Genomic DNA, 13,876 nt, shown 5'->3' on the forward strand with positions numbered 1-13,876 from the left:
CGCTCTTCTCCCTTTTCCCAATGAGATGTAAAATGTATAGCTAACATAAAGGTCTCTAGCGTTATATTTTGCCAACGAACTAAAATCGAAACCGTGATATGGTTTTGTGCTTTATAAAACAGCACAAGACTTTAAGTATCCTATATAGGCATTATGTTTGTGCTGCGTGATTTAAAGAAAAGTGCGCACTTTGCTCACGCGATCAAAGAGTTTATTTCTTGCTAGTGGAGAAGACATTAGGACAAAAGTATTGTAATTTTCCTGTAGTGTAATGTAAAATATACTTTTGAAATATTCATTTTCATTTAATACAGTACGTTTATAGGCTATTTTATGTCATAGGAATAATTATATAAATCATTATTATATTATTATACTAATTGTTTGGCGTCCTAAAACACCAGTGATAATTTAATGTAGACTGAGACTCTATATCATAACTAAAAAATATGTTTTAGCCCTCTTTAATGTCCAGGTAAAAGTCAATGCTTTTTCTTTGTGCACAGTTCATGGGTTGAAGCCATTTTTTTTTACAGTCTATGGTTGAAGCCCGTTAAAGCTCTTAATTTTGAGCTCTCAAAGTGCACCAGACTGATGCATTTAACTTTAAAATGTACAAAATTTTCTTGCGGGGGAGCATGTCCCCGAACCCCCCTAGAGGGACAGAGGTTTACCCAACATAGTTTTAAAAATCCTATGGGAAAGAACGATAATTTATTAACTTTACTCCAGCATAGTACAACAAAGTTCCTTTTAATGTCCTAAAATGTACTTGGACAAACTATACATTTGGCCTGCCTTAGGGGGGGCCTACAAGACATTGTGCCCAGGGGCCTCTGAATTCTTAATCCGGCCCTGCACCTCACCCCAGACCTCACTAATTTTCAAACCCTGGTCACGGCCTTGGCTTTACTACTAGATATATTTATGGAGATGAAAAATAATAAGGTGCCCTGTACAGCTATGATCAGCCAGGGTTTCCGCGGGGCATTAAAAAGCATTAAAAGTCATTAAATGGATTTTGCTTGTTCATGTAAATGTAAATGCGCAATCCCCACATTCCCGCACCGAAATTCAAGCCCTGAAATGGCAGCGGGATGTGTAACTCTAGCATATGGCGCATATGTTATATAAAGTTAGGCAAGGCCAAACAGCGTTATCCATGTTTTGCGATTGCATCGCTAGAGTAAGCTAGTGAAACTGATAGCGTTCTTCATTTAATTACAATATGAGGACTGACGGTAGGCTATAAAAATCAGCGTTTCTGTGTAGGTGATGACAACCATCTTGACAGCAGCAATCAAAGCATCGCTAATTACGGTTGACCTTAATTTGAGATAGTAAATTTGTTCCTAATCAAAGGGAACACTCAACCACAGAACAGCTGGGTAAGTTTTGTATTGGCTTATTGGATACAGTAAATGAAGACTGTCATCACCTACACAGAAACGCTGATTTTTATAGCCTACCGTCAGTCCTCATGTTGTAATTAAATGAAGAACGCTATCAGTTTCACTATTAGCTTAGCGATGCAATCGCAACAACATGGATAACGCTGTTTGGCCTTTATATGCACAATCTTGAAAAAAGTACTATTGTTGAAATTCTCACATCAAGCAAACTTCAACGCACCCTTATCCACTACCTGCTAACGTTAGTGAACCGCACCAGAGCAAGCACACTTTGGAGTTCCTCCGGAAATGCACTTTTCTAGTTATTATTATTATTACTATTATTATTAACCACCCAAACACAATTTAACACAAACTGCACGATACCAGTGCTCTGTGAAAAAGTCAGTAATTATTTAATGCCATGGCATTCTTACACAAAAACAAACAAATTGCACATTTTCCATTTGCATTTGAAATGGAACTCAAACTGTTTAGTTACTTTCTCAGACAGGTGCTGCTTCCCACACTCCGGGAACTGTCCATGCTGGATCTGTCCCCGCTGTTTTAAAAAGTAATCACGGAAAGCAAAACAAGGCATTAGCATGACCGCATCCAGCTAGCCAGGCTGATAGATGTTGTCTGGTAGAGATGGGCGCGCGCAGCTTGGGGCGCTGAAAGAATCGCCCATAGCTGACTAGATTTGAGCTCGCTGATTGGCTACAGTTTGTCAAACATTTATATATTAAATCAGCAATTGGCTAAGCTGCTCCGCCCTAGCGCCCTCTATTGGCCAGCCGCCCTTGGTGTAATCTGTCAAAATTACGGATGGCTTTCAGATTTTTCCGTCAATGATGGAACATTTTCAGTTAACGTGATCTCTGGTGCCAATGCGTCCGTGCCGAGGGAGGCCTCAGTCAGGGAGTAAAAGAGCCGGCAGTGGGAGGACTCCTGCGAGGCAAATCCCTGTGCGTACTCGAATCAACTACAGAACGGCTGGACCACCGGGGGGTGGAGTCTCCATTCTCCCGGAGCGTAAGCTGTCTTGAGATCACGTCGGCTGTACGATTGAGCTTGCCTATAAAGTAAATGGCACGGAGCGACCTGAGCCGCCGCTGACTGCGGGCAAGTTGAGTCATACACCACCTTGGTGGTTGATATACACAACCGTCGCAGTGTTGTCAGTCTGGACCAACACGTGCTTGCCCTGAAGCAACTGTCGAAACCGGCACAGAGTGAACAGAGCGAGCAGCATTACTGTATGCCATCTATTCTATGTAGCTATGTAGCTCCTGACGCTGCGTGCCCACTGCATACAGTGCCCCAACTCGTTCTGGAGGGATCTGTTGTCACAAAAATGTGCCTGGACACTTGTTCTAAGGGCACTCCAGGCAAGGCAAGGTCTGACCAAGGGCTGAAAGTTCAGTTACAGATCTGTGTGATAATCACAAGGAGTGTGCCGTGGCACCATGCCCATCCCTCACCCCATCCAGCCTTGGGACTCGGCTGTGCACCGCACCCAGGAACCAATCATCCAACAGCGAGCGCTCAGGACAAGGTGGAGGTTTCAACTCGAGTCCAGATCCAACTCAGCATGAGCGACCACAGCCGAAGGGGGAAGCTCAGCCTCATCTTCCTCTGCGGAGGACAATAGGCCCCTCTCCGATGCTGCTATCAAATTTAATCTTTGACTGGCGCGCCGAATGACAGACTGGGTCCACCCCATCACTCGGCAGCTCGCTGGCACATGACACTCCAGGTCCGTGGGGACTGGCTCGGCAGAAACACTCCCACTGTAACCCTCGGGTCTCTCAGAGTGTTAACCATGTGCAAGGCTCTGCAGAGGCAGCGTGGGTCACGTCACAGGGGACTCTAGCCTTCACGAGGAAGGAGAGTCGCGAACGCAGTGTCGACATGGTCATTTTCTTGCAGTGAGGACATGAACCATCCACGAACGCCATCCCAGCATGCTCTCACCCTAGGCATGTGAAACAGCAATCGTGGCCACCAGATGAAGACAGGCAACGAACGCATCCAGAAACACACGGACGGAAAGGCATCTTTAAAAAGACGCTCGCCGACCGTGCTTGCTCTTTTAGGGAAACTGCTTTTTGCACTGAAGTGAACTGTGCACTGCTCTCTGTGATAGCGAAACCATCACCTCTCCACCAGTGAGGAAGATCTCTGTTGCATACTCTCTCGTTGCTTGGGTGACTGGAAAAGTGAGCGCTGTCTGCCAGTACTCGGCTGTGAAGCAGAAATCTGAATGAGTGGATGCGCATTTACACACCCGCATGTTTGGGGGAGTGGCTCGGCATGCAAATTCTATTCGCCAATTCCATTGGCCGTTTTTCTAAAACTCCGAGATGATTGGTGCTGCAAAGTGATACCCCATTTGTCAGACGTTGTAGTGACTGAGAGATGGGGAACAATAGTTATTTAAAACATTTATTAATCTTAGTTAAAATTTATTTCTGAAAATACTGTTGTTTGTTCTTAGTCCATTAGGCATCCTCAACTAACTAATGTGAACTTTTAATATAGAAATGCACTTGTTTTTGTTGAAAAAAAAAACATTATTCATCATTCACAAATTCAGTAAAGGTATTGTCTTGTTAGTTCATGTTAACTAATATTAAGTATTAACTAATGCAGAGTACTGATTTGTGGAAGCAAGACACAGTACTGATACTTTGCAAGGGGTGACCCCAGTGTTGTGTGCTTTAGTCCCGGTACCAGCTCTTGCATTTCAGCCCACATTAATAACTGTTAACACTTCATATTATACACATAATATAAATCATATTAGTTGGTTTAATTTGTTCATCATATATATATATTTCCTTCAGTTATTTCCATGCTTAATTAAGCCTGCTAAAATGCATTGTATGAGCTTCTGTTACATTCACTGTTCATTCTATTGCTCTGTCATATTTTATCTTCATTGAACAGCACAGCGCGTGTTCAGAGCGGCTCCAGCAGGGCTCAGTGCTGAGGATCGGGTCAGCGGTTCACATGTTTAGACACCAGTGAAGTATAAACTCTTTATTCCAATTCTGATACTACAACAAAAACTACCAGCCTAATTAATGTGCATTTAACTTTTAACAATTAAATTTCAATTAACAATTTAACGTTTCTGTATAAATTAAACATAGATGGATATTTTTTGTAAAGTTGAAAAGGGTAGCCTATTTAGTCGAGAGCAGTGAGTAATTTATTTGTCCATTGTTTGATTAACATTAAAACACAGCAGCAGGATTATTAGACTGCTGTCCCTTTAAGACCGAACTACATTCACTTGAGATAACTGACTTTATTTACTGGAATACTCGCCAAGACGGCCATTTTTACATAAAATTGTGTGAATTCATCCTTACAAACACAAGACGTGAATGACAATTCAATTCAGTATCCACGCGCTGTCCATCAAGACGATGGTTTTCGGAGCGGTCGCTTTGGATGTTTCGTTCATGAAATTTCTTGACATGCAAACATCCTGTAATAATGTAGGGAACCAGCCATTATACATAAATCAGGCAACAGTTCATGTTTTACTCACATATACGATTTAATTTTAATCCAAATGACACGTGTGCTGAGTGAACTATCAGCATTCAACAGAAGTGCGCTCTCTCTCTCTCTCTCTCTCTCTCTCTCTCTCTCTACATGCCTTTTCTTTACGAGGACGAGCACATGAGCTCAGTATCGGGCGAGACTGGTATCGGTATTAGTGCATTCCTACTTTTTATATTTGCATCTGCCCACCGCACGGCATTTATTTTCTGTGCGGGTACGACATTAGAAGTGTATAGCTTAGCAGGAGCAGTGGGCGTGAGTCAGACGGGCTCTTTGTATGCTTTGGTGGTCACAACATGCGGTCTTCAAGCAGAGGATGTCTCATCGGCTGGCCTATGAGGCGTTTGGGTTGTCTTCAGTATTTACTCTTATTCTACAAGTAACGTGGCTTCTTCACTGGCGTTGGTTAAAGGTGCTTGCTTGGAAGACATTGGCTTAAGGCTAGTCCTCTCCAAATACTTTTGTCAGGCTTTTGATTCTGGCATCATAGGCTGTTTCTGTGGGATGGAAGTAATTCATATGTATACAGTGTATGTATATATTTGTTTGGCATGTTTGGTGCATCGGTGTTTGCTTGACACACAGGTTTAGTAATTTGGCTGCAACCGTTCATATGCCTTAATGTTAAATTGTTCACACAGCATTGAATTGTTACTAAAGGGAACGTTCCCTGACTGAAAATTAGACACTGCATATCTGGCCTTATTTCCCTGTCGCTGCATGGGCTCAAAATCTGAGGTGATGATGCCAAGCAGAAGTATCACCTCGGTGGCATCGCTTTAGCACCATCAGCCAATGAACTGGTGTACTTCTCTAGGGCTTCAGACCATGTGAACACTGATGTGTTTCTGTCACGCAAATCTCTCATTAACACTCAGGGAACTAGGATTACATAGTAACCTAGACATTTCTCAGCTTCCACAATCCAATTCAATCCAGGATTTTAATTCAGTGGGTTTTCAGTGTGTGAGGCTACCCAGTATAATGCCACACAAACAGAAAACCAAGCAACTAACACAACCAAATGTCTCTCACTGTTTGACAGAAACTCATGTTAACATGCAAGAGATAGTATGTTTCTGTGGCACACCTGGTTAGAAAACTTCAGTTACCTGGTTATTTTTCACACTTGGTTATTAAACTTCAGTTGTGTAGTGTGGAGGTAATGCACCCTGATGTGCTCTATGGTCAGAACATATAAAGAAATGAACAGTAAATATATCCAAATTCTCAGCCAAAAGGAACTAATCAGCACAATGGTGACTTTATGAAACTTTAGTGATTTCACAGTGTAATGTAATTTATTTATGGTCAGAAAGTCTTCTAAAATCCTGGTAATTGTTTACAGTGTAATGATGTGCTTGAAACCAGAGCATATATCACTATCTATCTACATTCTTATCACGTATGTAAATGCATATGCTCAGAGCTGAGAGTGTGTGTTTGAGAGCGATAGGATGAGTAGGAGTGTGTGTAATTACCCGTCTGTTACTGCATGTGTGTGTGTTTATCCCTTTCACAGTGAGTAAGGCGAGTGGGCGACAGCAGCAACTGGTCTGCCTGTGTGTTGTTGCACAGCAGACATGCCTCACACTGCACGATATTACTCATTTCCTCAGCCTTGTGTACATGCACACACACACACACACACACACACACACACACACACACACACACACAAACTATCGCACTTTTTCACAGTCAGCCTTGCAGCCCTTTCGACATGGTGTGACACCACAATTTGCCTGTAGATTTGTACACACCGCTGCCTGAGTGGTGTGTGTGTGTGTGTGTGTGTGTGTGTGTGTGTGTGGAAGAGATGCAGGTGTGATGGACTGCAGGAGTAAGTGGCGTCACACGGATATCTGCTCCGCACTCCCCATCAAGGTCAGTCGCTTCAGGTCAGCAGTGCTTTTCATTTTGATGTCCAAGTCATTAACACCATTTAGGTGTGCTCGTGACATGCTTAGCTGGTTTCTCTGTAATCTGTGGTTTTCATTCTTTTTTTGTTTTTTTGTTTTTGTTTAGTTTTTTTGCTTTTTACTTAAAGTTCATAGATTACTTTGTAATTATTTAGCATTCATTGTTTTTTTTAGGTTCCCCTGGAACCCCCTTTTTAGGTTGTTTCTAGTCAGTCATTGAAGATCACTGGTTCTCAGTTTTTCCACTAGCTCGTACTGCACAAATGACTTGCACTAGAACAGCAGTTAACATGAGTTAACATGAAAAGTAGTGAGACTTAAACTAGTGAAAATTAATATACTGTGACACTTCAAAAATAATCAGTGTTAAGCCTCAGTGTTATTTGTGACAGTGAAGTGTAATAAATGTCAGTCGCCATAAATCCAGTCTGATAATGAGGAAAATGTCTTTGCTGTGCTGTCTGTAAGGACCGTGTATTACGCTGGCTGCTGATTAATGAAATGCTATATCAGAATGCTCCTCTTAAAGACTATTTGTGTTTGTCAGTTTGATTCTGTCAGAGCTTGTCCTGTTTTCTACTCTGTGATTTTTTTTAAAGCTTTCAAAAAAACTTTCTAGAGAAACTTTCAAAAATTTGCAGAGCATTGTCCATGATCCAAAAACATCATGTTAGAGAGCATTAATCTAACTCAACAAGCAGGTCTGAAAAACCATTTGCAGGGATATAAGGTGTAAAATGTATTTATAAACCGACTTTCAAAAACTGAATGTTTAGGGTAATAATCATGGCATGTTTCAGGCATGTTAAGCTGTCAACATTTATGTCATATTTTTATTTTATTCCACTCCACCTAGAGATAATAAAGTTCAAGCTCACAGAAATGTTGTCTTCTGTGTCTAGGTCTGCTATTTTCCAACCTTTCCAGTTCTGTTTTGAATAAAACAAATTACCACAAAAATGCTTCTCAACTTTTTTTATTATTATTATTTATATTTAAATGTCTGCTGGAGTAATATGATTATGTTTAATCCTGGATGTCTCTTCTTCATCATGAAAGTGTGTTTATATGTGCAGCATTCAGAGATATGACAAACATTATGTGCGGTTTAATTACTTTACACACTACAGTATATGACCGATGATGCACAAAACAATGTGTAAACACTATAAAAAACATAAAGCATTTGTAAGCACTTGACAGCTCAACATTTTGTCTTATGAGAAACTTACTAACACTCAGCTCTCCATTTATTATTCAAATGAATATTTTCTCCACAAATTGCACTAGAACTTGAGAGTCCATATAAAAAAAGGAACTTGTGACAATAATCAGAAATGGTCTCCATCCAATGTGAAGCTCAGACTGCACAAACAAACTGTTCTTAAACTTGTTTGAGCAGCTTGCTCATATGTGATGAGTCTGAACAGTTTGACAGCCTACATTTTCCGACAGAATCCCTATATAGTCCTCTTAGCCTTCTTTGGTCACTGTGGATGTATGGACTCAGTTTCCATGGGAACAGCAGCAGGGTATCGGGTTCAGTGCATGCAGACAGTGTGGTAGACAGAGGCGTTGAGAGAGAGACCAGATGTGCTGGCAGCGCGGCGCAGTGAAGTAGAAGTGTCTGAGGAGTGCTGGACTGGCATTAGAGACACTGCCCCACAGGAAGGTGTGAATGAACAAGCAGATGTGTCTGCGTTAAGGAGCTTTGTTTTGTGTGTGTGTGTCTGTGTGTATTTCTTGTTGTTTTATCAAATGCTGTATATCCCAAAGTGAACTTCAATCATGAGGTCGCTTTTCCTATCACTACAGTAGCAGTTGTTGAAAAATTCTGGAATCAGTCTGGAGATTCCCATCACAGAGGCAACCTATTAAGAACTGGCATGTAGTCTCTTGCCATATCTGTATGTGTGTGGGTGAGAACATGTTTCTTGAGTGTTTGTGTATCAGTATATGTTTTGTTTGTTTGCTGGGACCACAACAGCAATATGGTGATAATCATATGGATGTTATATTTAGGTCTCAATAGTCCAATTTATTGCTCCCACAAAACCGAAGTTCTACAGAATAGAAGACAGTCATATATAAAGGCCTCAGCAAGTGCATGGACAACACTTTAAAATGCATCTTAAATGTGATGAACTAAATCTGTGGTTAATCTGCTAGGATATAGATTTTATACTTACAAAATACTGTATTTAGGGCCTGCACTGATGTTTTTGTTGTGTGCATACACTGTTGTGGGTCAGTAACGTTTCCTTTTTTCTTGCACTTTCTCCTCTCAGGTGAGCGGGAGTTCTGACCGTGGCCGTGAGTGACACGTCGTGTGCGTGATGCTGATCAGCAGAAGAACATTTATCTCTCCTAGCCCCTTGTTTTCCCCAGCCCATGTAACCTAGTGCGGCCCAGAAGGCCCGGGGGATTGTCCCATGAATCCAAGCCCAGACCGCAGCAAGGAGTGTCTCCCCCCAAAAAAGCGGGAGTCCCGACAGGGCTCATCCGATCAACCAGCTCCAGAGGATGACTTCAAACCCCCCGCCCCTTTCCGAAGCCGACGGCAGCATCACTCCACCGAGGGTCACAGAGAGAGTGGGGATCTTCTACCACCCGCTCCCCCCATGCTGCCCCCTTATCCTCTGTCCTTGCCTTGGCAGGTGTCCTATACCCCCGGCATGCACCACTCGTACCTGCCGGTCCAGGTGGGAGAGCGGCGGGGCTCATCTTCGGCGTCCTGGAGAGAAACATTGTGTGGACGGGGTATGGATGGAGGACTGGAGCATACCATTCCCCACCACTCTCGCTGGCTGAGCAGTGACATCCCTCCCATTAGTGTGCAACCGCTCATCTCTGTGCCCACGTTCAAGAGTGTCTACACAGCTGAGTCCAGGGAAATGTGGTCCTATGGCCCCAGTCGGCGAGACTACAGCTCGTCTCTCTTCTCCCCCAATCTCTTTCCACAGCCTGTGGCTTATCCCCACGACACCCTCCCTGACAGCAGACTCAGGTACCAAGGCAGACGGCCAAATGGTGTTGATAGCCCAGACAGCAGGCCTAGCAGAAGAGTGCCCTCTTGCGACGACTGCGGGAACGACAATGTGAGCAGGTTGGATGGTCCACATGCCAATGGCAGGAGAAGACAGGAGAATACAACAAGACAGAGCCTCGGGAGAGGCCTTCTGCCACGAGAGAACACAAGTGCACATTCCTCATGGGACAGGGACCGCCGCGGAACACCCAAAGCTCCAATGCCCCCCTCGTCAGACACAAAGGCAGGAAAGGCCATCACTTCTCAGGACCATTTTGGTGTTAGTGCCTCTCAGGCTGGAGCTCAGATCTACTATGCTCTGGGGTCCCTCTGCCCTTCTGCTCACCAGAACCCTCAAGCATATCCACAGCTTAGTCCTTCTGTGTCCTGTTCCCAGAGGAATTCCCAGTACTCCCTGCAAAGCCAACAGAACAGCCATGGGTTTGAGACAGAATGGGATCCCTCTGCAGGGTCCTACCGCCCTCCCGTCGCTGTGCTCACGGGCCCCGACCCGCCCCCTTCTGCAGTCCTACCTCATTTTGCCAAAGGTTCCCTGATCGAGCTGGCCGGTGGCCATCTGAAGAGGGTGGAGGAGCTGAAGACGGAGGACTTCCTGCGCAGTGCTGACACCTTGCCTGAGTTTCACCTGAGCACCTGCACTATCCTGCTCATCTCGCCAGGACCCACTTATGGCTTCAACCACTTGCAGGTCTTACTCACAGACCGCAACACTCAGGTGAGTCACAGCAAACATGTATACAGAAACCAAACGATGATGCCAAATGATAAGGAAGGGAATTTTAAAAACTACAACTAAATTAAAACTGAAAACAAAAGCACAAGTAAAACATGACAACTGTCTTGGAAGCTCTTTGCACAACTGATGAAGCATCACTATCGTGCACAAACTAAATTAAAGCATGGGCCACTTTTTTCAGATCCTTTATGATCCTTTATTTCGTTGATGGATGAAAAACATAAAAAAATTGTGCGTGTTGAAGTAGCAACATGCCTTCCAATACTTGATGTCTTCCAGGTAACTGAAAAGGTTACTTAGAATCCTAATGAAGTCCCTTGAAAGGCACACGGTTACGATTGAATGTGTTGATGTCATTTCCACTGAAATACGAGTTCAGAGCAGGACATATCGAGACACAGCCTCTGCATCTAATAATGTAGGGAGCGGGATATTTCAGATTCTACAGAGCGTTTGATTGGACAGGAAATGTGATGAGAATCTGTGTGGTATTCCAGAAAAAAAGGTTAGCTTACCATCACATATACCCCAAACCCCAAACCTTGCTCACTCATGGTATGCAGTTTCCAACACTGAGTTCTGGAGTACTGTACGTTACTGTACTGTAGTGTAAAACTCAGAGTTAGCGCTGACCACACAAAGACATTCACCATGGAGTCGCCATGGAAACAGATGCTAAAAAGAAGCACGCCATGCCGTCTCTTTCTTCTTTTGTTTAATGCCTTAGTGCATACCGCCACCTACTGTGCAATCATTATTTATATTGTAATTATATTGTTTGTTTGATGCTAATTAAATTAAAGAAAGATTTAAATATTGAACAAAAACAAAACAGTCTTTAATATAATATAATATAACTTTAATATAACTTTAATATACAGGATAATATGGTTGTATAAATAGATTTTTTTGTTTAGCCATTTTGCGTCCACATTTCTTGTAAGATGAAATGTATCACATTTGTATTTTTATTAGAAATACATTATATATAAAAAATGTCCCTTATGAGTGAAGGTTCATGATGTGTGAGATGAGAATCAAATAAATATATCAGAGTAACGTAAACATTGCTTTATGCTATTATCGTGCTTTATAATCAAATATATGAAATATAATGATTTTGTCATTGTTTTGGAGCACACTATCTTAACCTTAACCTTAAGGCTAACATATTCATACTAAGAGCCAAACAAACTATGAAACTCTTTATTTAGGACTTCATTGTTCACAGGTCTCAAGGGTGGCAAGAGGATAAACACTAGCAGTAGGATTGCTGAAGAGAATATATTTATTAGATTAGATTTTTCTTCCTTAATGATAATCCCTTAAACATAATGTTAATAACACCAAATAATTTCATAAGAAACCTTGTGTTTGTCTTTTTCCCAGCTGCCTCTTCTCTTTGCTAAGCCCTTGCTCATTGGTCACATTCAGCCAAGGCTCAGGATCAGGAAAAAAGTCTTTCATGAGAGGTTCAGAAGAACAGCAAATATGGATGTTAAAATATCCCCAGAAGAAGACAGAATTTTTTAACAAGAATTAAAAAAAATAAAAATAAACTGTAGTATTAACGTTGCAAAATTTTAATAAAATTTCAGCTGTAAAACAGCTCCTCAGAAGACAACAGTGCCATTTTTGAGAGTCAGTTCAGTGGTGAAATTAATTTGATTAATCTATGAAGCAGTTCTACAGAAAGCAGTGATGTCTTTTCGCATCCAATAGTGTCAGTGCGGTCAAATCGATAATACTGCTGAATATTAAGTGTCTTTTAAACCCCAGCTAAGACAGTGGAGACAGTTCACTAAACTCAAAACAGTAACAGTTCTGGTTACATAAAATGTGTCAGTTTCATAAGCTAAAAAAAAGGTTAGAAATACTCACCAAGGTTAAATAGGTTCAACTGATTTGAATACTTAAATTTTCCCCTGCTCAGTGCAGTTGAATACTTTGAGCATTAGAGTCTACAGTGTATGCTGGGGTATAAGTCTGATATCATGATATTTCGGATCATGATTTTCATCATCATTATCATTATCAGCCACCTTTGGAGTGAGAACAGCTTGGCCTTTATAAATGGCTGTCAATTGAAGAAAATAAAGTAAGCTCACTTTATGAACTGACAGCCTGTCTGCTCGGAGCGAGTTTACTCTATATTTGGAGTTTACAACAAAATAAATGTTGTTTTAATAAAGAAGTCACAAGAATGTTGTTTTGCAACAGGAGAGATTAAGTTTGTGGCTCCACTCTTTTCCTTCCTGATTGTCGCAAAAAAAAGTGATTCAGTCATTGAGAATTATATTTTACAATAAACTTATTTCAGTCTAATCTTTGATTTAGATAACCTGGCTTATTTCAGATGTTTTTCGTTTTGGCTAGTAGAAGTTTTTTTAGCAAAGTTTTAAAATTAAAAAAATTAAAAATACAGAAATAAAATGATTTTATAAATTAAAAGTTCTGAAAGCACTGAATGAGATCCCATTAATATTTAATATAGCTTTACAGTTAACAATAAATATGAAATTGTATTATATTATATAATTAATATCATTTTTTTTTTCATATATGTTGCATTATAAATGGTGATTATCTCTAAGGTGGACACCCAACTTAATCTATGTAAATTATCATTTGAATCTAACCATGTCATGTCAACAAATGGAAAAGTCAGACAGCTGTTTCTTATCATGTTAATTATTGTCGGTCACCCCAAATACCATGCTTTACATATTCTTCTCTTATTGAAAAACGGTTGCTTTATTTACCTTGAACAAAACGGAAAAACATTAAGGAGACCTTTGTCTCATAACATAGACAATGATTTTATTGATCCTTATGTTGTACATAAATCTACCAAAAAACAAAAAAGATCAATTTATTAGATTAAATTAGCGCAGAATCAACTTCCAAGATCGAGTCAAGGATCAGCCAAATTCCATGAGTGTCATTAAGAGCGGTTGTTAAGAAAAGTTCTGAGCTGAATCTGAGTGCCATCTAGTGGTTTAAAGGAGCATTCAGCACCTATGGGTGCAAACAACACTTCTTTCTCAAAGAGCATCTGAGCACGTGAGCTCCTGCTAGTGATCTCAAACTCAGTTCCTGGAGGGCCACAGCTCTGCACAGTTTTGCTCCAACCCTAATCAAACACACCTGATCCAGCTAATCAAGGTCTTCAGGATTACTAGAAACTTCCTTGCAGGTG

The 13,876-nt window shown here is 41.3% G+C and overlaps 1 protein-coding gene across 2 annotated transcripts in view; it reads left to right on the plus strand.

Annotated features, from left to right (window-relative positions):
• LOC308702953 (uncharacterized protein) overlaps positions 1-13,876 on the plus strand; it is a 95,185-nt gene that overhangs the window by 77,698 nt on the left and 3,611 nt on the right. Inside the window, exons 1-2 of one of the 2 annotated variants that reach the window (XM_081386145.1) lie at positions 6,751-6,857; positions 9,181-10,656. In XM_081386145.1, the coding sequence (XP_081242271.1) occupies positions 9,325-10,656 (1,332 nt within the window). In that variant the 5' untranslated portion in view covers positions 6,751-6,857; positions 9,181-9,324. Of the gene's footprint in view, positions 1-6,750; positions 6,858-9,180; positions 10,657-13,876 lie in introns of those variants that run through there. The other variant, XM_081386144.1, reaches the window with a different exon arrangement.

The sequence above is a fragment of the Scardinius erythrophthalmus genome, assembly GCF_964197995.2.
Source record: "Scardinius erythrophthalmus genome assembly, chromosome: 15".
In the NCBI taxonomy this organism is placed as follows: domain Eukaryota; kingdom Metazoa; phylum Chordata; class Actinopteri; order Cypriniformes; family Leuciscidae; genus Scardinius; species Scardinius erythrophthalmus.